General features: G+C 37.0%; 1 protein-coding gene across 4 annotated transcripts in view; it reads left to right on the top strand.

The window, feature by feature from the left end:
• Positions 1-26,699, top strand: part of SLC44A1 (solute carrier family 44 member 1) — a 231,916-nt gene that overhangs the window by 134,843 nt on the left and 70,374 nt on the right. For all 4 annotated transcript variants that reach the window (XM_070795224.1, XM_070795226.1, XM_070795225.1 and 1 more), the window contains exons 6-12: positions 4,613-4,782; positions 6,729-6,818; positions 11,025-11,164; positions 12,266-12,452; positions 13,744-13,909; positions 15,514-15,670; positions 16,401-16,484. In XM_070795224.1, the coding sequence (XP_070651325.1) occupies positions 4,613-4,782; positions 6,729-6,818; positions 11,025-11,164; positions 12,266-12,452; positions 13,744-13,909; positions 15,514-15,670; positions 16,401-16,484 (994 nt within the window). The remainder of the gene's footprint in view (positions 1-4,612; positions 4,783-6,728; positions 6,819-11,024; positions 11,165-12,265; positions 12,453-13,743; positions 13,910-15,513; positions 15,671-16,400; positions 16,485-26,699) is intronic.

Genomic DNA, 26,699 nt, shown 5'->3' on the forward strand with positions numbered 1-26,699 from the left:
CAGCCTATATATATATTTATAATGCTTAAAGTTCTGAGTATAGCTAGAGAAAACTGCAGTACTAGAAACAGATTTCATAACTTCAGTTTACTCATCAAACAAACATTTATTTTGATACTTTCAGATGCCAGAAAGGACACTAGGTGTTAGAGAATTAACATGATACAGAAATAAGAAACTAATAGTCATGAAAAAAAATAGTTTATCTATATTTTTTAAGTGAAGGACCAAGGTGAATTAGAATTTATAAATCACCTATTGGGTGTCAAGCACTGTTTTAAGTTTCTTGTGTTATCTCATTGAACCCTCTCAAAAGCCTGTAAGGATATTGTCTCTTATAAGAGAAAGGTTAGATAGATTGCTCAAAGTCACACAACTAACTGTTGAGAATCAGAATTTGAATTTAAGATCTTGTAAAGTCTATACCGGAGAAGGAAATGGCAACCCGCTCCATTCTTGCCTGGAGAATCCCAGGGACGGGGGAGCCTGGTGGGCTGCCGTCTATGGGGTCGCACAGAGTCGGACACGACTGACGCGACTTAGCAGCAGCAGCAGCAGCAAAGTCTATACCACAGTTAGTTTGAAGCGGGGGAAGGGGAGTATAGAAATGAAAGAGGAGAGAAAGGAAATAAAATGAAACGTGTGAACATCACTGCATAGTGCCATTAGATTCTTGATTACTTATTTCCTGCCTTTGCTATGCTATAGAGATATTGCCAGAACCCTTTTTTTGTTTTATTTCTTTAATAAAATTTAATTAGAAATCAAGTGTAATGGCTTATTTATAACCTGGAGGTTTAAAATAGTTGTGTGAGGTGCAGACTTCTGTCTTATGAAAGAAGGCATATGGACAAAAGATATTAGGCATTGTTTGTCATCATACTTTGAGGGAGCTCATTAACTGTGGTAATCTGGACTTAAAGGCAGATAAATGGCAATATGTTTGCCCAGGTGAGATACAGTTTTCCTGTGAGTGGCTAATTTAAAAAATCTTTAAAAGACTCATTATAAATTCATTTGTTCTTGTTGACTAATGTTTCAATAATGTGAAACGGCATCAGTTAGTTCCTAATGGGATGACATTGACTTCTTAAAGATTCAATATTCTGTGGGCTTTAAAAGGTAGAAAACTTCCTATAAACAGAATTCTTTATGCTTTTCCTCCTAATTAAGAAGCACAGAGTGTGTCATTTGGGTTAGACACTAAAGTAGAAATGATCTCATGTACTAGGCTCTCAGAAGTTTAACTTTTCTGAGAGATATACAAAATCAGATAGCTCATCTTAAATTCATTATATCACATGGGATTTAAGTGGTAAAATATAAGACAAACCATTTCAATGCCATGATTACTTAGAATTTTTAAATAGTAAAGCAATTCAAGTATTAAAAACTTGTGACTGGTCAAGTTGTTTCTGTTTGGGAAAGAGCTGAATTGAGAAAAAAGAATGACAAAGGAATCTAATACTTTTTATTTTTGAAGCTAAGTATTTAATTTCATTTTTGCTGTTGTGTCCAAATGTTATCCTCTCTTTTATTTGCCTTCTATTCCTTTTATTCAGTAACACTAGATTTACCTATTATTCCTTACCACAAGAAAAGATTTTGACCATCAGATAGACAATGTAGTTAATCAGCTTGTGCTATTTTTATACCTCTAAATTTAGAGCTGTCAGATTTTTTTTAACTGACATAGATTGAATTATAAGGCAACAAACTGTTGTTACTTTACTCCACTTCTTTGAAGGATACTTATAAAAGTATTCTTTCTAATTGACCAAGTGTTTATATACAGTATACAAATGACTTGAAAGGATAAGTTCAGAGCTGTTATCACTCAGCTTTTCCCCTTAAATAAAAATGAAGGCTTAGAATTTTAAGACTATAAGTCTTCCCTTTTCAAATCAGCTGTCCTCATTATAAGTTTGGAAAGCAGAAAAAAGCTAAAGCTACTGGGCATCCTGCTTATATTAATTTAGAATCACTGATTTATGAGTAGCATGATGATGATGAAGATATGTGAAAAGACTTACAGAGAACTTAACTCCTACCCTTTCATGACACATGGAGGGACAGAGAAGCAAAAAGACAGAGTGACCTGCAGCTTTGTAATTTTAGGAGAATCACCCAGGGCTTCTGAACCCACGTCCAGTTTTCTTTGCCACAGGTTCCACTCCCTTTTGGAGATCTTGTGTATTTGTCTCTGAGTATAAAAATATACCAACATCCTATTAGGATATGGGAGATTTAGGAGGAGCCACTTCTTGAAAGAGTGTGAGGTTTATGCGTACATGACAGGAAAAAGGAAAACGGGAGTAAGACCAAGAAAACTGGAGCATATTACAAACAGAACATCAGTGTTCTTAGGTGGATGTATTTTATGTTGAAGGTTGGAGGCAGGTGAGTTAAACAGAGTTGACATCAGAGATTTTAGGATAATAAATAAAGCAGATGAAGATGTAGACATTCATAGACCAGAGAGGGCTTTAGTTTTGAAGGATAGAAAACCAGGCTTAAAATATGGTTAGAAGTCCTTAGACAGGGACGTTAACCTGGCAAGGACAGTATCAGGAAAAAAGCAGTTGTAGGTCACAACACAGTTGTTAGTTTAAAGGTTTCTGTCCCAGGTCAATCTCCACTGAGTAAGAACTTGTTAATATTTTTTGATTCTTATAATATTTCTAACTAAATCTATTTTATATAAAAGAAATCTATAATTTAATATATTTTCAAATCATTAATGAAACAACTTTTGATCAAAAAATGGTGATTTACATATCTGTAATTCAAGCATTACTCAGAATGCTCTGGCTTTCTGCAGTTTGTGTCAAAATATCAAATCTTTGGCATTATCTTTCACCAACACCATTTTGAAGGTATATACAAATACACCCACATTTGTATTTAGAAGCAGTTTTTTTAAAATAAACATGCCTATAATTGTCATTTTTGGATATATTTTACTGTAAAGCATAAGTAAGGTAAGGCTAGATCTTTAAAATTACATTATTTTATTGCTCCGTAAAGTTTAACAGCATGGAAGATGCTTATTCTTACTCCCAATGGTGCTCATGTACCAATATTAAAGGAAAATCAATATATAGTTCACTTATATTCTTACTTGAAAAGAAGCATTCTTACTGCTTTTTGAGGAAGGAAACAAAAACAGTGTTTTGCTTCAGGTCATACAAAGTTGCTTTGCTGGGATTAGAGACTTTGGGGATTTGGTGCTCAACCATGTAATCTGTTCACCAATTTGACCAAAATACAGTACCAATCAAGAATGAGAACACACTTACATCAGTCCAATCAAAAAAGTTATAAGAACTATGACTGATAGTCCTATGCATAATTCTGAAAATGCGGGATTCATGTTAGTAATGACTAAATTTTAACTTAGTTCAGTTCAGTTCAGTCGCTCAGTCGTGTCTGACTCTTTGCGACCCCGTGAATCACAGCACGCCAGGCCACCCTGTCCATCACCAACTCCCGGAGTTCACTCAGACTCACGTCCATCGAGTCAGTGATTTTTTAACTTAATTTTAACTCAATGCACATGTAAATATGTGTTGTGCATAAATAAGGACACATGTGGGCTCTTTTAGAATTCGAACAAATCACAACTGAGGGCATGTTCATAGAGCTTTGCTTAAAATCTCATTAATTAGATCTGCACTTGCTCTCAGAAGCTAAAATAGGACCATGTTATAACAAACTATACTTCCACCACGCTTTATACATAGCTATGTTCCTTCACAAGTAAGAGCCGCAGTCAGTATAAACCTGATATAATTGATTCTTTTTTGGACACAAATAATCTCCTAATAATAATAACATACAAAAAGAAAAGAAAAGAATCTGTAATCCCATGACTATAACAGAGATTTTTCTTTAGAGTTTTTCCCCTGTTCTCATTCTTAGATCTTTAATACAGAGATGTAATCATCACATTAGATATGTTTTTCATTTTTTCCCCTTGTATTGTTATAAGTTCTTCCATATGCTAGCATTCATAGTTATTGTTTCAAATAGCTGCATATTCTGCTGTATGTTGATGTCTTGGTATGACTACTTTGTATGAGTTAATAAGCTGGTGCCTCAAATACCTTTTTTAATTTAAGGTTTTGTATGTTGTTCTGATAGAGCAAATATTCTATTAATGGTGGCACATTTCAAGCAAAAGTATATGTTTTTTTATTTTTAAATAGCTTACGGCAAAAATTAATTTTCAGTTCAATAAAGTATATGTTTGTAAGTTTTGTCATCTGCCTCTTGATTGATAGATGTGTAGGCTGAGGAGTCTAAGTGTTTGGTTTTGTTTCTGGTAGTTGTGTGTGTGTGTATATGTGTGTGTGTTTCTTTTCAGAAGGGGAGGGTAATGTCTTCTGTTGGAATATGCACTCCACCCTCTTTGATAAGCTTGTGGTAAGATTTGCATCACGCCCCATGACAGTCATCTTCATAGCATTAAGCTCACAGCTCTTAGCTCCCATATGATGTGTGGAGGGTGGAGTGTATTGCAGTCATATTCACCTTTCATTTGTGTGTTTGATGTGGCATTTATATTAAGTAGGAGTAATTTTTTTTCTGATTTTTTTTCTTGTGTCACCAGTGCACCTATTCCATTCTTCCATCGCTGTGCTCCTGTGAACATTTCCTGCTATGCCAAGTTTGCAGAGGCCCTGATCACCTTTGTCAGTGACAATAGTGTCTTACACAGGCTGATTAGTGGAGTAATGACCAGCAAAGAAATTATATTGGGACTTTGCTTGTTATCACTAGGTAATTGTTTTTCTCATTATTAGCTATTACATAGTATTGCAGTAGAAGACTGTTCTTTTAACCAAAATATGAATACTGCTGGGGATACTTGTAAATTGTTTAACTTCCCATAGCCAAAATAATTGTTTCAGATTATATATAGTTATAAGTATACACATATTTTTTAAGGAATATATATATATATCTGAAACTCATTTCCCTTCCTTTTCCCTCATTGGAGAAAACTGGTATATTCCCAAAGTTTGGTTACTAAGTCTGTAATAACACTTAGTATGATAATAGGAGGCTTCTTTTAATGAGTCAGCACCCCTTTGTTTTTAGTTATGATTCCAAAAGGCTTACTTGCTTATAAAAAGAAGTTATATATTCTTATATATTTCCATCAAAAAACATAAATTTCTGATAGGTTACATTTGGATTATATGATTTTTTCATTGCTACAATTAATGTTACTGTGTTGCTGGAAAAATTAGGAAATCTCCACTTGTTAGCCAGTGAGTTTTTTGGTCAATAAATAGGTAATAAAATAAATAAATAAATGTGATTTTCAAGTTGTAAGTTCCCTATATTATCCGAGAACTGTATGTAGCCATATCAGAATTTATAGAGTGTTTTAGTTGGGAGAAGTAAACTGTAGTAGGAACCAAAGAACTATTTTGTTATATACATAAAATGAGTGTTTATGCCTGTTAACACCAATTATAGTCATTGAGAAGACTAGCCGTATTTCTGTCTTGTCATTAGAGAGTATTTTCTTTTTGCTTAGGTAGTACTTGACTCAGTTGAAATAATGCTGTCCATATGAAAAGCTATTTCTGTGATATTTGAAACGCTCCCATCTGTTTTTGGTTCCTGTACATTTATTGCAAATGTGAGTACCTCAATAACATTACCTAGTCACAGATCCCAACCATTTAGTTGGCTTTGCAAATGGCCCAAGAAAACTTGACTATTAGTCTAGCCTTATGTAAAAATTATTTGATTTCTGAAATAGTTGAATACTTGAAATAAGAAAAAAAATTCCAAACCTAGAAATGTAGTGCTAATAATGTTGTTAAGTCATTGGAATTCCATTTTTTATTAGAATAGTTTTCTTTTTGAAGTTTAAGATCTTTATTCGTTGGTGAAACAAGACTTTAAGTAATTAGAGATAAACAAATTATGATTTCAGAAGTGAATTTCCCTACACAAGGGTTAAATCCTCTCAGTTTTTTGTTTTGAGATTTTTTCACTCAAGATTTTGTCACATTGGGGTGGGTATAGGAGTTGGCTAAATAACTCAGCTAAGCTTTGCTCCTTTTTGAAGAGCTTCTCAATCAAGACTCCTGACCCGAGTTGAGAAGTAAGGTCAGGAATTTTGACTTCAGTAGTTTTCAGGATATTATTCTATAGAGTCAGACCGTATCTTGGAGTTTTAGAGGAGAAAAAACTAGAAAAAGATAATATACCATCTGACTTGTTGGCCAAAACAAACATCCGAGAAGTTGGTCCTGCTGAAACGCATAGATGACACAAGGAAGTGTAGCATTTAATTTAACCGATCTCTGTCTATGTTTGGTAATTTTCTGGTCACGAACATGGCATGTCATTCTCTACACTTTGTGTGTTGTCATCTGTTTGCATGCGAGTTCTGGTCTCTTCCCGTGGTGAGTCCACAACAGTGCCGTGCTGTCTTTGAGTCACCATATGCATTTGCATGTATTCTGTTCTGTCCTTTATAAACCCACAGTTAGGGGCTTTTGGCTTTAAGTGATGCTGTTCAAGTGATACAAGTACTCAAGTCAAGGTACAAAAGCAGCCAGTTTCCATTCTTACCAAAACTGGGGTCGTGAACTTGTCAATAGCAACAAATTATTTTCCCTAGGAGAAAACAGTTGAAAGAGTTTCTCTTTATATTTTCTAATGTTTTCAAATGATATTCTGTGTGTCCTTTATCTTCCCTACAGTTCTGTCCATGATTTTGATGGTGATAATCAGGTATATATCAAGAATACTTGTGTGGATCTTAACATTTCTGCTCATCCTGGGTTCACTTGGTAAGCTACTTTTTCCTTTGTCACCCCTGATGTCATCTGTTTTATGTTTTCCTTACATTTATGCTTCCTTATTTTGTTTTCCCTATCTTTCTTTGCTGTATGAATTATGTTTTCTCTGGTTATTTTCACCCTTGCTTTGGATAGTATACATTTTATTTTTAGTTCTGCAGTTGGTAACCTATATATTTTCAGAAAATATTCTTCAATCTAGAATTCTATGGTTTTTAAAGGCTGAAAGGAAGCAGTATTTGTTGAGTCCTTCTCCCTTTAAATTTAGCATAAACTTTTCTACCTTTCTAATTCTATTTCTTTCTGCCCATTTGTACTTTTTGGCTCTTATTAAATAATTTGAGTGTTCATGTTCAGGTTATTATTAAAGTTAAAATATTATTTGTTGTATTTTTTTTTTAAAGACTTTTGCTTACCTTTGCCTTAAGATTCTCCTTACTTGGTTTTAGTGATAACTGCTGGTCCTGTTTTTATTTTTTATTACAGTATAGTCGATTTACAATGTTGTGTTGGTTTCGGGTGTACAGCAGAGTGATTCAGTTATTCTGCTCCTATTTTTATAAAAGTCCGTTCTTGAGTTCTTAATTTCAATTCATATTTGTTTTGACTATAATCTGAGTTCAGTAATTTATTCATGAAGGACTTGTGGGCTGTATATATTCTGAATTCTTGGTTATCTAAGATTGCCTTTGTCATCACATGTGAATGTAAAATTGTTGCATATAAAATTCTTGAGATACACTATGTTGCTTTATATCTATACTTTATTTCAGAGAACTTTGATTATCAGTCTAAGTTTGTTCCTTTGTCCATAACCTACCTTACTTACCAGATATTTATGTAATTTTTAACTTACAACTTAAAATCTTTGTCTAGTTCAGAATCTTAACTAAGTTTGCCTATGATCTCTTTTGGGAGGATCTTTTTTAACTTTGAAAAGTTTTCTTTATTTCTGTCCTTGATTATTGTTTCTATTCTAGTGGTTTTTGACTGAAGATTCTTGTTATTCCCCAGTCATCTACCAAATTAGCATTTTTAGTCCTTTTGTCATTTTCTTTACATTCAGGAAGAACTCTTCAAGTTTATCTGCTATATTCCTCAGTATCACTTCTGTACTTGATTACTTAATTTTGTTATTCCAATTTCATCTAATTTGTAGTTCTTCCTTCTCTCAACCATCATACTTTTCATTTCAGTTTGTAGCCTTCAAATCTAATTGGGTGCTAGATGATGTCTTAGTCAGATTGGACTGTTGTAGCAAAGCACCATAGCCCTATAAACCACAAACATTTATTTCTCAAAGTTGTGGAGGTTGAAGCGTACAAGATCAGGGCACCAGCAGATTTGGCATCTGAAGGCTGACTTCCTGTTTCCAGCCATCTGGTGGCTGTCCTCACATGGCAGAAGAGGGATAGGAGTTCCCTGAGGTCTCTTTTACAAAAAGGGCACTAATCCTATTCATGAGGGCTCCACTCTTATGACCCCTTCATCTTCTAAAGGCCCCACCTCCAAATACCAACACAGTGAGGATTAGGATTCAGTAGATGGATTTTGGGGAGACATAAGCATTCAGTTCATAACAGATGAATCAGATCAGATCAGATCAGTCACTCAGTCGTGTCCGACTCTTTGCGACCCCATGAATCGCAGCACGCCAGGCCTCCCTGTCCATCACCAACTCCCGGAGTTCACTCAGACTCACGTCCATCAAGTCAGTGATGCCATCCACCCATCTCATCCTCTGTCGTCCCCTTCTCCTCTTGCCCCCAATCCCTCCCAGCATCAGAGTCTTTTCCAATGAGTCAACTCTTCGCATGAGGTGGCCAAAGTACTGGAGTTTCAGCTTTAGCATCATAGCTTTTAGAATAAAAGTAGATTTGAATCCTGTCTGTTGTTCAGTTGCTCAGTTGTGTCAGACTCTTTGCGACCCCATGGACTGCAGCATGCCAGGCTTCCCTGTCCTTCACCATCTCCTGGAGTTTGCTCAAACTCATGTCCATTGAGTTAGTGATGGACTAGCTCTAGCTTGAATCCTAGCTCTCCCACTTACCAGATATGTGGCATTTGGCATGCTATTAAACTTCCCTAAATTTTCAATTTCATCATTTGTAAAGTGGCACTGATAATACCCACTTAATAGCATTGTAATTAAATGTAGTTACATCTATTTGTGCTAATTCCTGGCACAAGTTTAAATGATTAATAAATGATATCTACTGTGGATGTTATGAACAATGTCCTTAACATTGTAACAATTATCTTATTCTATATATTTTCCTGTAACTTCAGCCTTTCTCTCAACTTTTTCTGTTTAGCGAGAATGTATTTTATTCCTGTTTTTGAGGATATTAAATAGTTTTCCAGGCAATTTTCTTGTACCTTCAAGATTCCAAAATGGAAGTAGCATGTCCCTTTCTCAGAAACATTTTCCATAGACCCATTTGTTTTGCTTACTCATCTTCAGTACAAGAAAAATTCATGCTTAGTATTTGCTTACAAATACTAAGGAATTTCCCTTTGACATTATTCACTCTTGACTTGAGTGCAGATGGATTGAGTTGATTTGCAAAGATCTTAGCCCAGTGCTTCTCTCTCAGGCATTTCTCTTGTCCACCTCGATATATACATGCCTCTGCTCTGAACCTCCCATTTCCTTACCACAGCCTACAAGGCCTTACAGTATGATCTGGAAGCCAGCTCCTGCTCTACCCACATCTGTTATCACTTTTTCCATTGCTCATTGCTGTGGCTATAATGGCCTCTTACTTTCTCTCCTGCTAGGTGTGGCCCCATCTCAGCATCTTAGAACTTACTATTCCTTCTTCTCTGGAACACTCTTTCCTTAGTTTCATAGATTTGTTTTCTCCCTGTCTTTGATTCTTTTGCTCAGATATCATCTCACCCCAGAGAGGGCTTAGTTACCCATCATATATAAAATTGTACTGCTTTCCCAACACTAACACTTCTATCCCTCTTACTAAGCAGCTTTTTTTTAGGTTTAATATACTGTGGTTTTGGTTGTTTCCTTATTTTTTTTGTTCCCCCAAAACTATATAAGCTCCAGAAGAGGTGATATTGGGGGCTTGGTTTTTTACTGCTCTGTCCTCTGTCCTCAACTCCTGGGTGTTTTCCCAGGTGGCAAAGTTGGTAGAGTCTACCTGCCAATGCAGGAGACACCAGAGACATGGGTTCGATCCCTAGGTCAGGAAGATCCCCTGGAGTAGGAAATGACAACCCATTCCGATATTCTTGCTTGGGAAATCCCATGGACAGAGGAGCCTGGCAGGCTACAGCCTATGGAGTCACAAAAGAGTCAGACATGACTGAGAATGCATGCATGCAGGCCTTAACCCCTAGAACAGTAGATGCTGTGGGCACTCAAAATATACTGAATGAATTGAATGAAGATGTCTGATGCAGCTCTCTTATTTGGAGGCAGTTATGCCTCCCTCTTCAATCTAGAATCTCTGAGCAAGTGATAGAGATAAAATGTCCCATTTCTAGTGCCCACTGCTATCAAACTGTCAAGGATTTCCTTTGTTCCTACCTATCATTTGATCTTCATTTATTCATAGTATGAATATTTTATCAACTATGTGTGTCATCACTAGGCACTGGGGTTATTGTACAACAGAGAAGATCTTTGCCTTCCTCAGCTTCATTGCTGATTTTTTTTTTTTTTTTTTTTAACTTTAGTTCTTTTTTTTTGTCACAAAACTGCATGACATGTGGGATCTTAGTTGCCCAACCAGGGATCTAACCCATGCTCCCTGCCTTAGAAGTGTGGAGTCTTAACCACTGGATCACTGGGGAAGTCCCTTCATTGCTGATTTCTATGCCCTTTACTTGCTTTCCACACACTCCCTAGCTTAAACAGGTGCTGAGGCTCTCTTCAGTAACCAGTGCCTCTCAAGGGTATCTATCCTTGCTGGGCTCTCTCTCAGCTTCAGAATTGATAATATAGTAAAAGGAAGTTCATTTGATACAGTTAAAGATTTGTAAGTGCGTAATGTGGAAGATGATAGTGGAGTCATTGGAGTCCCCCTTTGCTGGCAAAAAGTGACAGCCACACACCTCCTAGCCAAATGAATTGTTGCTGTTAGTCCATGGTGAGGTATAGGAAGGGTCTAGAAAATTGAGGATTTATGTTACACATTTTCTTGTGCTGATTATTGCAAAATTGTTTCCTGTTTCCAGCTGGCACAGGTGTACTCTGGTGGCTGTATGCAAAGCAAAGAAAGTCTCCCAAAGAAACGGTTATTCCTGATCAGCCTCAGGTAGCTGAGGCCAATCTTCGGGCCCTCCTCATCTATGCCATTTCAGCAACAGTCTTCACGGTGAGTATAGGCCTCGGTGTGTCCTTCAGGTTTATGTTTTATTTATAGACCATTAATGAAGCAGAAACTTACCCGTAGCTATTGCAAGCCTACCCTTGATCACTGTTAGGTTAATCTCTGTCCCATGGGGTATGACCTCCTCAGAAGTCTTCAGAGGCTTCCCTAATTGATGGGTGCTATTTGATGCGACATTTTGTTCTGCACTGCCTGCTTTTTGAGAGGGAATTTTCACCTAGAATATTAATTATCATTTTCTAGTAAGAACATATATCTTACTGTCATGAAATAATGTAACTATTTTTAAAAAACAGTTCTCTTTATTATAGAAAAGTATATTAAGAAATAAGCCATCTCATGTTGTTCTGTTTTTCATGAATTATTTTCCTACTTTTTTCCTTTTAAACTTTTTAACAACATTATTCCAAAAATATAGGTGAGCTTCACTAGTATAATTATTATACTAATTACAGTAAAATTATTAATTCACATGGTTCAATAATCTATATTTATATTTTTGGTGTATCTCCCTCTCATATCTGATAAAAGGGGAAAAAAATCTCAGTTTACTTCTTGGAGCAATCCCAAGCTTTTCATTGAGCATTAGAAACTAAAAATAAAGCCACTATAAAACTATTGGTACCAAAAGATTTTTGTTTGCTATCATTGTGCAAATACTTATTAATGATCTTTTAAGTACATTTCTCTGTGCCAAGAGCCGGGGCAGAGTGGGGAGTGAATAAGTTTGACATGAACCCTGCTCTTAAGGTGCTCATGATCCAGTAAGGGAGAGGACGTACAAATACCTGTGCTTTTGTGATCATAGCATATGGTCTTCTCCCCAGTTTTCAAAATTTTATGAGTCTCATCCTGATGACAAGCAACATGTTTTGATTTGTAATGAGTAGGAAATGGGAAAGTAGCATTCTAGGATGTATTAATAATTTAGAAATTCTTCTATGTTTACCTTTAAAGGACATTTTCAGTAAATAATGAAAAATGATAAGTGGAATTAAGAGTTATGTTAAAATTTTTCCACCATTGTTTTCGTTTTTACCACTTAAAACAGCAGCTAGAACCTTCCCATCCATTTTCTCCATACAGGTTATCTTGTTCCTGGTCATGCTGGTGATGCGCAAGCGGGTTGCTCTCACCATTGCCTTGTTCCACGTGGCTGGCAAGGTCTTCATTCACTTGCCACTGCTAGTCTTCCAGCCCTTCTGGACTTTCTTTGCTCTTGTCCTGTTTTGGGTGTACTGGATCATGACACTTCTCTTTCTTGGTACAGCCGGTAAGAAGACATGTTGCTGCTTTCTTTTAGCGATGAAACTGATTTGCATTAAAATATTTTAAAACATCAGAGAAATATAATTCTTAAGACACTTATGGACTAAGGTCTGATAAGCCATCAGAAATAATAGAGGTTATGGCTCTTTAATAACACATTACCTTTTTACAGAGGAACTTACTTAGCAGAAATAGACTTAGAGAACTAACTAATGGTTGCCAGGGGTGAGAATGTGGGGAAGGGATAGTTTGGGAGTTTGGGATGGACACATGCACACTGCTATATTTAAAATGGATAACCAACAAGGACCTACTGTATAGCACAGGGATATGTTATATGACAGCCTGGAGGGGAGGAGAGTTTGGTGGGGAACGGATGCATGAGTACGGATGGATGAGTCCTTTCACTGTTTACCTGAAACTATCACAACATTGTTAATCTGCTATACCCCAATATAAAAAGGAAAGTTAAAAAAAAATAACGCATTCCCCATTCATGATATTTAGATCTTCCCAGCAAAGTGAGTCTAAACCAGGTAGGGACCGAAATCATATCCAGTTTTGAGATGGTTGTGGATTTGAAGTAAGCTCCTGTCCTGACTCAGACATTTAGATTCATTCTGAGATGAACTAATGAATGCATTAGTGCTCCTCTGGAGTTGCCTCAAACTCCAGTGATAGCCAAAGATCAACCTGCCTCCTTGGGGTTTTCTGGTTTGGAAATAACCTGAATCTATGTAGAGCTAGTGGTGATACAGTTCATAGTTAGATGCTCGGACTTACTTGTAGCCATACTTAATATCAAAAGTTATGTATGTCTAAATGGAATTAATTGTGAAGAGTGGTATAAGGATAATAAGCATATATGTAACTTCTCTGGTCATTCAACACACCACCAATTGAAAATAATATTAATTTCTGTACTTTGCTAATTTTATATCTGTAATTATTGGACAAGTAATAGCTCTTTAAGAAAACTGAAGTGTTGGAAAATTCATAACTAAACTAAATAACTGATAATGTGGTAAGAATTATATTTAAACAGAGCAACTTTTAAAAGCTATATATGTTCTTTGAGGAAAACATAATGCTTGATTTTACAGTGTTCTGCTACACAACTTTTGAAGTGATAATTATTTTTGTCCCTTAATGAAATAAACACTGTGATCATAATGCCAATGGTTTGGGGGTAGGGATATATTGTTGGAAATTAGCTTAATCTCCTAGATTTAATAGCCATGTTTTTTGGTTTATACCTTATGTGCTTCTTCTTTCCTTCTTTGATATTTTCCTAGGTAGTGCTGTTCAGAATGAACAAGGCTTTGTGGAGTTCAAAATGTCAGGGCCTCTGCAGTACATGTGGTGGTACCATGTGGTGGGCCTGATTTGGATCAGTGAATTTATTTTAGCCTGTCAGCAGATGACTGTGGCAGGAGCTGTGGTAACCTACTATTTTACTAGGTGAGGATTTATACTTGTCAGAAAACTTAAGTTGTAACAACATGGATGGACCTAGAGGGTATTATGCTAAGTGAAGTAAGTCAGGCAGAGAATGTCAGATACCTGTATGATTTCACTTACATGTGGAATCTAAAAAACAAAACAAATAAACATAACAAATAGACTCATGTGAAATAGACTCAAATGAAAGTCACTCAGTTGTGTCTGACTCTTTGCAACCTCATAGACTATACAGTCCATGGAATTCTCCAGGCCAGAATACTGGAGTAGGTAGCCTTTCCCTTCTCCAGGGGATCATCCCAACCCAGGGATCAAACCCAGGTCTCCTGCATTGCAGGTGGATTCTTTACCAGCTAAGCCACAAGGGAAGTGCAAGAATACTGGAGTGGGTAGCCTATCCCTTCTCCAGCAGATCTTCCTGACCCAGGAATCGAACTGGGGTCTTCTGCATTGTAGGCGGATTCTTTACCAACTGAGCTATCAGGGAAGCCTCATAGATACAGAGAAAAATCAAGTGACTGCCAGAGGAGGGGTCGAGGCTGTGAGTGAAATAGGTAAAGGAGAGTAAAAGGTACAAACTTCTAGTTACAAAAAAAAATGAATGATGATGGGGATGAAAAGTCTCACATGGGGAATATGGGCAATAATATTGTGATCATTTTGTATGGTGACAGATGACAACTAGACTTATTGTGGTGATCATTTGTAATGTGTAGAAATAGTGAATCACTATGTTATATATGCAGAACTAACATAGTATTGTAGGTCGATTATACGTCAATTTTTTTAAAAAAGCAAGAAAAAAGAAAAGAAAAGATAATCTAAGTAATTATGCCTGTAGGAAGTAGAACTGAGGCTGTTAAGAGTTTAATTTCTTTAAGAAGTAAGTGGAACTCAATATGACAAAATGTGTAGTTGATAATTCTGTGAGGTAGGAAAATGGGAGGTGATTATTTTATTCTTTATTCTCTCCTGTAACTTTCTTAAACATTAATTAGAATAGCAGGTCATGCTACACTTAAATTACATTTATCAGAAAAATAAATCTAGTTAGTGTCTTAGGTATTGGGTTAGCCAAGAAGTTCTTTTGGGTTTTTCCACATAAGATGGTATGGAAAAAGCTGAGTGAACTTTTTGGTCAACCCAGTATTTTTGCTTATATAAGGATCTAGCACAGGTTAACAAGTCTTTAATTTGTATGGATCAGAAAAGGTGTTGTGACTTCCTTTCCTAATTTCAGAGCTAACTATGCACTACTGTAGGCCTGACAGTTTTCCATTAAAATGAAGTGCCAAGTCTAACATCTTTCTATGTTCCATTATCTGATTATGTAAATACCGCCATAACTATTTACTAGTAAGAGCTTTCAAAGCAGTTTTATTTAACTTAAAGTATTAGAGCATAAGAACCCCATGAAACTACCATAAAGAAATGAAGCATTAATTTTACATGATACATCTGAAACACTTGTAGTTACTTTGCTATTTTGCCATAGAACTAGAATAAGGAAAATGAATTAATTTTTCACTTTTTTGAACTAAATCTTTTCTGTGTTTCTATCCTGGTCAAGCCTTTAGTTGTCTTTTTGGTCATTTTTTAAACAGGGATAAAAGGAATTTGCCATTTACACCGATTCTGGCATCAGTGAATCGCCTTATTCGTTATCACCTTGGTACTGTGGCAAAAGGTTCTTTCATTATCACGTTAGTCAAAATTCCACGGATGATCCTTATGTACATTCACAGTCAGCTCAAAGGAAAGGTAAGGAAAAACCTTTTCTGGACTTTGTGTGGGCACATTCCAGATCTCAGTTCTGCATGTAGCAAAATTCCCAATGATATTAAGTCCAAGTGTGATGTTTTCTTCCATGTCCTTGCCAAGTGGAATCTAATTCGGTCTCCTTATCTCCCACTCTCGTACTCATATGCTCTGGCAAAATTTATCTAATCACAGGTTTCCCCAAATATCCTGTGCTTCTATTCCTCTGTGTGAATTCACAGTTTCCTCCTTGGAACCCTCCTTCCTGTCCTTAACTGTGGAAACAACATGCATTTCTGCATGCTGCTGCTGCTGCTAAGTCGCTTCAGTCATGTCGAATTTCTGCATAGCTTAGCTCAAATGCCCCCTCTTCCTAGAAACCTCCCCTGAGTCCTCTAACCTCCCAAGTGGCATCTTCTCTCTCTCTTCTCCACTTTCATGGCACTAGGATCGTATCATTCTGACTCTAACCTTTGTTACGTTTAATGCTTTTAACTTCTTTGTTGGTCTTATATACTCTATCTTATATGCAATAGGTACTAAGTAATGTTGAATTGAACTGATTAAAAGTAATTCAACCATTGCATTTTGAGGGAAAAAAGGATGAGTATGGAGGCTTTAGAGCATGGGTTGTGATTTTTCTTAATTTTTACTTTTCTAAAATTTATAATATGCTACCTGGTATGATTTGATTCTTTGGTCTTTAATTATTTTCATTATTTATTCTTTCCAGGAAAATGCTTGTGCTCGATGTGTGCTGAAATCTTGCATTTGTTGCCTTTGGTGTCTTGAAAAGTGCCTAAATTATTTAAATCAGGTAAAAGATTTTAAAAATACATCTAACACTCACTTTCAAAGACAGGTTCATTGTTTCTTCTTTCAAGATAAAGTTTTTGAGTTTAATTGAAAAACGTTTTTTTCTCATGGTGTTGTACATTGTGCCTTGATCAAGTATAACTATTTTAATCATATTCTTATTTTGAAACATAATATATATTCTTCCCAAAGCTTATTATTGCAGGAGACCCCAGTTTAATTCCTGGGTCAGGAAGATCCCCTGGAGAAGGGATAGGCTACCCACTCCAGTATTCTGGCCTGGAGAATTCCATGGACTGTATAGTCCATGGGGTCACAAAGAGTTGAACACAACTGAGCAAAATTAATTGTAATACATGGATAAATTTCCTTAGAGTCCATCTTTCAGGAAAATCATTTATCTTTTATCCCTTAATTCACATTTTATCTTTGATTTTCCCTGAGAATCGTGTCTACACTAGCCATTGTTCTTTAATTCATTTAATGTTGTTTGAAAGCTTTAGTGAAAAGTTGTTGTGACACTAACTCCTTTTTTGCAACTGTCTACTATTGTTCAAAATTAACATGCCATGGGGCTTTTTTGTTTTTGCTTTATCCAGCTGCTGAAGACTGTGGTACTGGCCTGGAAAATACTAGCAATGAAAGTGCTATTCCTAAGGTCAAACGGAGGGATTGATACTTATGGAGTAACAGTTCACAGAGGAGTGGCTTGGTCCTCTGTCTTTCTGTATCTGAGCATGTAGGACTCTCACTGTGAAACACTCTTTTCATCTTGAGTTGTTTTTCTTAACCACTTTTCTCCAGCCCCTAAAAATCAATTCTAATGTACTGATGCCCTTATCTAATAGACCAAAGATAAAAATTGACTTTCTCACCATTAACCTTTAAGTGATTGAAGATAGCATTGCACTGTCCATTCACTCACATGTAGTCAAATGGAGAGAGTCCTGTGGTGATGGTGTTGAGCATGCCTGGAGTCTGCTTTATTGGAGTTCTATGATTAATGTGAAGAAGTAGATTTCACATTTCATTAGCAAAATACTTTCCTGTGGTTCATAATACTCTTCGGATGTAAAGTATTGGGAAGGTCATTATTAAAATAATTAGTAACAGCCACAACATTCTGCAAAATTATGTTTTTTAAAATTTGGTTTTGGAACAAGTCATCTTAATCAAAAAAGTTGATGGATGCAGTAATGATAATCATCATTACATTTTGTATCCGTCACTAAATAGCTTATATTCAGAGAGATGTGCTAACCTCAGCTGTCTGTTTTCGCTTCCCACAGGCACCTTTTGCTCTCACAGTTTCCAAAATGTGCAGAAAATAACTTCCTTCCAATGTCTTACTAGCTCCTATTGGTCTTTAATGATTCTTCCTGAGCACCACCTCCAAGAAACTTTCCCTCATTACCGCAGCTCCTCCTCTGACAGTGCACGATATCAGTTCATACCTCTGTGAAAACACTAGGAGCACTGTATGAGAGTTGTCTGTTTACTTCTTCTCCTCCTTTAGATTTTTAGCTCCTTAAAGACAGGATCTTATTTTTGTCTCTGCAGGAACTGCCATAGTGCCTAGTATACAATAGGTGGTCTTTAAATGTTTTTTGAATGAATGATTAGTCACCAAATATTTGGACTAAAAAAGATTAAGAGAATGATGTGAAACTGTAAGGACCTCAAAAAGGAGAAGTGCTGAAGGAAGGAAACAAATCACATGATATCAAGATGGTAACCAGGTGAAAACATATATAAAGTTTTCAGCTCATTCCAAGCTAAACAGTAGTCAGCAAGTTAGTCCTAATAGTCCTGTGATGTATATCCAAACTACAAGTTGGTGTTTCTTGTACAAGTTTTGTGCATTTTGCATCTTCAAGAGGTAGGCATGATGCTTGAAGATTCAAGGAAAGCATTGACATAGTAGCAAACCAATTATGGGAGTGAAGGTTTAGGGAGAGTGATTCTAAACTCATACTTGGAATATGAAGTATTCCAATGTGGAGACTGGTTACCATTGGAGCGTCATGTCTCTTGTTTTCATAGAAATGTTGAGATGAGGTCAACATATTAAAAATATTAGAATACTTCTTGCCATGACAGATTAATTTTAAGCATAAGTACCAGTTGCCAGTGGAATTTTTTAACCCTTGTTCCTGTGAAATATTTCAGAGCAGGATGGGCACCCATCTGTTTGAAGTACTTAACATGATGGGGATCATGGTGGTACTGAATCAATGAGCTCCGGAGACTTTTCTAAAATTGGAGAAAGCAGGGTATAAGTGTATGATCTGCTAATGTAAGAAAAGACACTTAAATACTATCACATGCAGTCAGCAGGTATAACCTTAGTGCTCTGCTACAGGTGTGAAGCCACAGTAGAAAGAGCCCAGATGTTGAAGATGTGTTTCCTTCCCTAGCAAGCTCGGTGAAACCTCTGAGTCTCAGTTTCCTTCTTCAGTAAGTGGAAAAAATATACCTGTCCTCATAGGCTTTAGGTTAGGGTGAAATATAATGCAGATAAGTCAACTCTTACGGTGTCTAGCTTTTGGTAGACACCTAGTAAGTGTTATTATCACTCTTTCCCTACCCCATTTTATTTATTTATAAAGAACTCGCTGTGTTTTACTCTAAGATAACAGAGCTGTGACAAAGAATTCAAAAGGTAGTTCTATAATGTGTCTTTTCTCTGACAGTAAATGTACTATAAAATACTGAAGAGTTTGGAAAACCAAAACAAGAAAAAAACATCACCCATGATCTCACCGTCTAACATAACACTTTTGTTACCAGCAAAATGGCAACTTAGTCCTTGACCTCCCGAAGGAAGGAATTCAATCAAAAGATATAGAACACTTTTAAGCAGCAGAAGTTTTATTAAGCAAAGCGAAAGTACACTCCCAAGAGAAAAAAGGAGAGTGAGCTGTGTGGAAACTAGAAGCAGCCCTCCAGCTGGGGATAGGATTGGTTTTTCAAAGTAGTGGCAAGTCCCTCCCTATGTCCTGCATCATTTGACATGTTGATTGTCAGTTTTAGGTTATATAACTTTTCTCCTTGTGTGCAAGCACTTACCCACAAGCACCCAAGCAAAACCCATGCAGGGGCAGGGCAAGGGGGTGGGGAACCGGGACAAACCTGCAATACTAGTTTATTACAAATACAGAATAATGAACCCCAGGTTACACTGAGTCACCTTTTAGGGTTTTAGGGCTTGGTGTGCCTGTGCCAACATGTGATGGAAGGCTTTATCTTATTTAGGCCTGATAAGTCTGGAAATTTAACTGTCTTGACCACAATTAAGGGAGGATCTCTGGGCATGTTCTGATCACCAGTGTCCGGGTCAGAGAGGGAAAGATGGCCCCATCCAGGATGGAGCAGGGACCCACTTGTGTCTGACTAACTACTTAACACTTTCATTAATATACTTAATAATAGCTTTGAGAATAAGTTTGCAGTGTTTTACTTCAATTAATGTCTGATAAGCTCTGAACCTCATATGTAAAGTAGGGCTAACAGTAGTGTTTACATTGCCTGTTACCATGAGTATGAAGAGAGTCTGCGGTGCTCTGAGCATGGGCTTAGACACAGCAAGTCTTCAGTGAGTGGAGAATCTTATTCTGTAGTAATGCCCACAGTTAACTTCTTTTATATTTTTATAATGTACATCAATTTTTATCACCGACATAGTGGACATGGGTTTGGGTGGACTCCGGGAGTTGGTGATGGACAGGGAGGCCTGGAGTGCTGCAGTTCATGAGGTCGCAAAGAGTCGGACACGACTGAGCGGCTGAACTGAACTGAACTGAATTTTTATTTTCTCTTGTCAAGTCTGTTTAACTTTTCCTTCGTGGTTTCTCTCTTGGCTTTTCTACTTAGAAAAGTTTTTCCCACTCGAATATCAAATAATTATTCTACCTTTTTTTCTTGTAGTCCTTTAGAGGTTTCCCTTCTTTGAAAAAAGTTTATCTGGGATTCAATCCGTTGTTCCAGGACCAATTAATGATTAATCTATCCTTTCTTCTGCAGTGAAATGTCAATTCAATCATGTATTAAATTCTTATATATTGTACTTAAGTCTATCTTTGGGCTTTTTTTTCTATACCATTGATTTGTCTATTCTTCTACCAGTATTGAGTTTTTGTTTGGTTTGGTTTGGGTTTTTGTGTTTATTTGTTTTTAATTTTTTTTGAAATATAGTTGATGTGCAGTATTATATAAGTTACATGAATATAGTACTGGAATATTTATTATAGCTTCATTATATATCTCAGATGTCCTGTGGGGCAAATCTCTTGCATTCTTATTTTTCAAAAACTTCTTATATAATCACCTGTCTATTCTCTGAGGTTATCTTTATTCAATGGAGTACAGTGAAATAATAATACCAATTACAATGCCAGCTATCATTTCCTGAGCACTTATCATGTGCCAGGCACTGTGGCTCACATTTCACATGCAGAGTCTCTCATTTGGAGTTTGGGTTTTTGTAATACTCTTTGGAAATGGTTAACAATGAGTCAGTTAATGTCACTTTACATCATTTTCCTCCTGTATGCCAACGTCCAACCTGAGATATCTCCCTGGCAGTCCAGTGATTAAGAATCTACTTTGCAGTGCAGAGGAGGTGGGTTGGATCCCGGGGGACTAAGATCCCACATTCTGCAGAGCAACTAATCCTATGCACCACAACTATTGAACCTGGACACCACAACTAGAGATTCAGTGCGCTACAGTGAAACGTCCGTGTGACACAGCAAAGATCCCGTGTGCTGCAACTAAGACCCGACACAGCCAAGATAGATACATACATTTTTTTAAAAAAAGAAAACTTGCAACTTGAAGTTAAAAGCCTTGAGTGGAACCGGACAACATAAACCCCTGAAGGGCCACTTGAGGTTCATTACATCCTTCACGTGACTGAGTGCAGCAGCCAGGGTCCAGAGCTATAGGGAGCAGTAGAGAGTGGTCAACTGCAGAGCTCATGTTCCATCCAAAGAAGGCTGTCACCACTTAGCTCTAATATACCTTTGCCATGTGAGAATTTATAGACAGTTTCTAACCCTTCAGTTTTATAAGAGAAGCCAGAATTCTGGATGTTTGCATTTTATCTTTTGCTATTAAAATGTTTACAACTAATAAAAAAAGAATAATTCTGAGTGAGCCAGAGCAAACATTGTATAGTCTTTGGGCCACATATCATCAGTTGTCTATAGGCTACCAGTTGGTCGCCACTGCTGTAGAGAATACAGAGGATAATAGAGAGGAGTGTTGACATGGAAGTGGGGTAGACCAGAGTCATTGTGCAACACGATATGAAATTCCATAGTCCACAGCTATGTGCCAAGCAGTGTGGAAAATACAGCTGGCTTCAAAAAAGAGCTTTATGAATGGATAAAGATGTGGTGTGTGTGTATACATATACACACACACACAATGGAACATTTCTCAACTATAAAAAAAAGATGAAATAATGCCATTTGAAGCAACATGAATGGACCTAGAGGTTGTCATGATAAGTGAAGTAAGCCAGACAGAGAAAGGCAAATATTATATAGTATTGTTTGTATGTAGAATCTTAAGCAAATATAAGTGAATTTTTAATGATACAAATGAACTTATATACAAATCAGAAATAGACCCACAGACATGGAAAACAAACATGGTTACCAAAGGGGAGAGAGGGGGAGAGAGAAAATGGAAGTTTGGGGTTAAAGCACACTACTATATATAAAATAGGTAAGCAACAAGGACCTACTGTATAGCACAGAGAACTATACTTGATATTTTGTAATAACCTAAAAGGGAAAAGACTTTGAAAAAGAATATATATATATATGAATCACTTTGCTGTACACCTGAAACTAACACAGTATTGTAAATCAACTATACTTCAATTTAAATAAAAAGAGCTTTAGATTTTTTAAAATAGGCCATTAAATATATATAGCATAGGTGCTAGAGTTTTGCAGATAAACAGAGTGAACCGTGAACCGCTTTTTGTTTCTGCACGTGCTTATCTGGATGTGACAGGAAAGTAATTGTACATCTAATGGAACAGTATAAAATTCGCTTTAAGAAGAAGGATTGTTCCAACTAGAATCTGTTTCTTTGGGGCATTGAATTACTCAGGTCTTGGTTTACTTGGACATTATTTGAAGATAATACATTTAACACTGGAGGGCATCTGTTCTCCAGCTGATAAACCCCTAAGATTATAAAGCTTTTCTCTACATAGTATGAGTGGGAGTTATTTTTTTGAGCACCTACTTAAATCCCTGATAGTACACTAAGCACTTTATATATGTTACCACTTTCTCCAACTCTGTAAGGAAGGTGCATTTCCTCTATTTTATACATGAAAACATTGAGTCTGGTACCTTGTAGCAGATCACATGATCTACTTCGTGTTTCAAATGGAAGTTTCAAATCTAAGTTTGCCTGGATCGTGCCATGACTACACACTGCTTCCTACACTTGACCCTAGAACAACAGCTTTAGATCGTGTGGGTCCATCAGAGATGAACTTCTCACCCTGGCAAGAGGGATTTAATCGAAAGGGAGGAGGAGTGAGGCGAATGATGGGGAGTGGGAGGCATGTGCATTAATCCAGGGAAGGGGCAGGGCTTTTTCAAGGGAGTGGGGTGCTACCCCTTTTTATCTTGTTTTGGTCATTAATATATGGTATTGGCCACCAGTGGGTGTATTGTTTAATATGTGAATTTATTAAACAATACATTTTAAATTAATATGTGAATGTATTAAACAATACATTTTTTTATGATGAAAAAATTATGGTGGTCCACTTATATGGGAATTTTTAAAAATAAATACTATATACTCTAGTACAACACAGTCCACTGGTGATTGACTCCATGGCTGCAAGAACCATAGATAACAGAGACTATAAAGTTAGTCTTGGAGAAGGAAATGGCAACGCACTCCAGTATTCTTGCCTGGAAAATCCCATGGATGGAGGAGCCTAGTAGGTTGCAGTCCATGGGGTTGCAAAGAGTCAGACACGGCTGAGCGACTTCACTTTTTTTTTTATAAGGTTAGTCTAAGTGGTTGGCAGAAAGTTCAGAGAACACTTATTAGCCATAAAGGACTCAGAATGTCTTAAGAACCCTGGCATGAATCCTTTAGACTAAGAGCTGTAGGAGAGGGAATTGACAACTGTCCGAAAGAGTTGGCACTCCGACCACTGTGTTGTTCAAGGTCAAATGTATACATGCTTTTATACAACTTAAAGAAAAGTAATTGTTATAGAGAATATTCAAGCTTTCTGATATAAATTGCTGAAAGCAGCTTTCTGCTGAAACTGTTTCCTGTTTTAAACTAAGACAAGTGGTAATTTTTATGCAGTCTATTTAAGATTTACAACATATTTTTAATTCTGTCCCTTAAAAAGTTGGAGTATTTAGAACCAAACTGAGTGAAATATATGGTATAGATCGGACTTTGTGCTTCCTCCATCCCTCACTCAAAATGCAAAAGGGATCATTTGGATTACTGTTGCCCCTATTTAATGTATGATGGTCCACATGTAGAGATGTACTCATCTGTTCCCCTTTTCCTACCGTCGCTATCTAGCTTGCCCTATTAAGTGGGTTATTATGTTAAGATTTTAAACTTTAAGAGAATCTCTAGGTCCTTAAATGAAGAAAAGGAAGAAGGTGTGAAAGTATAGAATCTGTGCTCTGGGACCTATGGCTAGGCAGGCCTGGGGACCAGTACTTTTTCACTATAACCTTTCACACAAAAGTACACACACCAGGGACCGCTTGGGCTAATAGGCATCCTTTTATAAGGATTTCTGGATGGTGATCATCTTTCATGTTGCTTCTGAGAATTGAGTCCTGCCAGTGAGACTTAAAGAACTGAGTCTTTAAGCCTGTGTCCTGCCTGAGCAGATGTTGGGCACAGGCTAAATGTTAATCATTGATGACTCTCTATGGGCAATTTAGCTGAATGTCAGGAAGGCAGTCTAGGAAGAAGGTGAGTGGGCTCTAAAAATCTCATCTAAGTCATCAGCAAAAAGCTCAGAGAATGCTTATTAACCACAAAGGACTCAGAATTTCTTGAGAACCCTGGTGTGAATCCTTTAGACTAAGAGATATAGAAGGAGAGGGAAATTTCAATGGCCTGCTATGATCTTTAGCACATTTTTCTTCCAAAAGAGATCATCTTGACCTTTGTGTATCACATGCAGCTCATCTTCTTGCCTTGGGAGTAGGAAAAAGTTTATAAAATACCTACTTTTTTCAGTTAGGTTAACTATAAAAGAGTTGCATAGATCTGTAGGAATATTGCCAAGAAGGCTGAATTTCTATGAGCACATCCAACCCCGGAACCAAGGAACGGAGAAAAGAAATCACTGCTGCCTCCTTTCATGTCTACAAATAGCCTTTTGCTTTAAAAGTAGATCAAATGGGTGGAGATGGTTGGAGGAGGGAGAAAAGAAGCAGCAGAGGAAGAAGAATAATTCTCAAGTAAAGTGAAGCTCTCAAAATTAATGAGAGCAGCAAAAAAAACTTTTGTTGTTTAGTTAGGACACATTGGGCCTGCTCTTAGACTCAGCTGGCCTGATGATAACAGAAGAGAGAGATTGGAGATATGTGGATCCTCTCGGTCCTGCCTCTTCTTTCAAGGAAAGTTATATTCAAACTGAAAAGGGGAATACAACGTAGTTAAGCATTGTTGGTCTTCATTTAAGGGGTGAGATTTAAGACAACACCCAGTTGTTTTAAATGGGTTATCCAGTATCCTTGATTCTAGGCATTATAATGATGCTTTTTTACATCAACATTAATTATGTGTGTGTGTGTGTGTGTGTGTGTGTGTACATACATAGATAGTATATGTGTAGTTAATATGGTAGGGTATTTTACCCTACTGACTTATTAGAAAAGCCCCTGATACTGGGAAAGATTGATGGTAGGAGGAGAAGGGGATGACAGAGGACGAGATGGTTGGATGGCATCACTGACTCAATGGACATGAGTTTGAACAAGCTTCAGAAAATAGTGCAGGACAGGGAAGCCTGGTGTGCTGCAATCCATGGGGTCACCAAAGAGTCGGACACGACTGAGCGAATGAACAACAGCACAATATATTACTATCTTGTGCTCACAGCTCTTATCTCAAAAGCTAATATATACAATATTTTAAGGAAATCATACTATTAAGTTGTCCTGGTACCACTCATCTGCTGCTTGCCCACTTTATGCTGTCTTTGGCCAGTGCTTCCTATCAGTTAAAAGACAGCAGGCACCAAAGAGTTAATTACCTAACTGCAGTGGTTCACATTTCCTAGTCTTCTATAAAACTTCTTTTGAAACATTTTGTGAATAGCCTCATGACATCAAAATAAACTGTGCTTTTGATCTTATGTAACAGTAAGTCGGCTAAAAAATGATACAGAACTTTCTAAGCCTGATCTATTCTCAAGGAACCCAGAGTAGTTCCGAATTCTCACCAGTTCCGTACTCACCTAAAAAATGAACTACAATAACAAACAAACCCAAAACAAAACAAATAAAAACAACCAAACAAGCCCCATTAATAATTTATTTTAGGGCAGAGTTTTCAAACTGCTACCTGTGGGCTAAATATGTACTTCAGTACATAAGTTTTATTGGAACACAGCTATGTTCATTAATTTACAAACTGTTTTGGCTGTTTTACATTATGATGGCAGAACTGAGCAATTGTGGCAGAGACTATATGGTCTACAAAGCCAAAAATATTCACTATCTGGTCTTTTACCAAAAAACTTTGTTGCCCCTCCTCTAGAGTAACGTTAAGAATCAACACCAACCTCACTTACAGTCTAGAGAACCCACCTTCTCAGCCTTTTTGAAACACAAACCACATATGCTCATTTCCAATTTCAGTTCAGTTCAGTCGCTCAGTCGTGTCCAACTCTTTGCAACCCCATAGACTGCAGTACACCAGGCTTCCCTGTCCATCACCAATTCCCAGAGCTTACTCAAACTCATGTCCATCGAGTTGGTGATGCCATCCAACCATCTCACCCTCTGTCGTCCCCTTCTCCTCCTACCTTCAGTTTTTCCCAGCGTCAAGGTCTTCTCCAATAAGTTGGCTCTTCACATCTGGTGGCCAAATTATTGGAGTTTCAGCTTCAGCATCAGTCCCTCCAATGAATATTCAGGGTTGATTTCCTTTAGGATGGGCTGGTTTGATCTCTTTGCAGTCCAAG

This window comes from Bos indicus, chromosome 8 (assembly GCF_029378745.1).
Source record: "Bos indicus isolate NIAB-ARS_2022 breed Sahiwal x Tharparkar chromosome 8, NIAB-ARS_B.indTharparkar_mat_pri_1.0, whole genome shotgun sequence".
Taxonomy (NCBI): Eukaryota; Metazoa; Chordata; class Mammalia; order Artiodactyla; family Bovidae; genus Bos; species Bos indicus.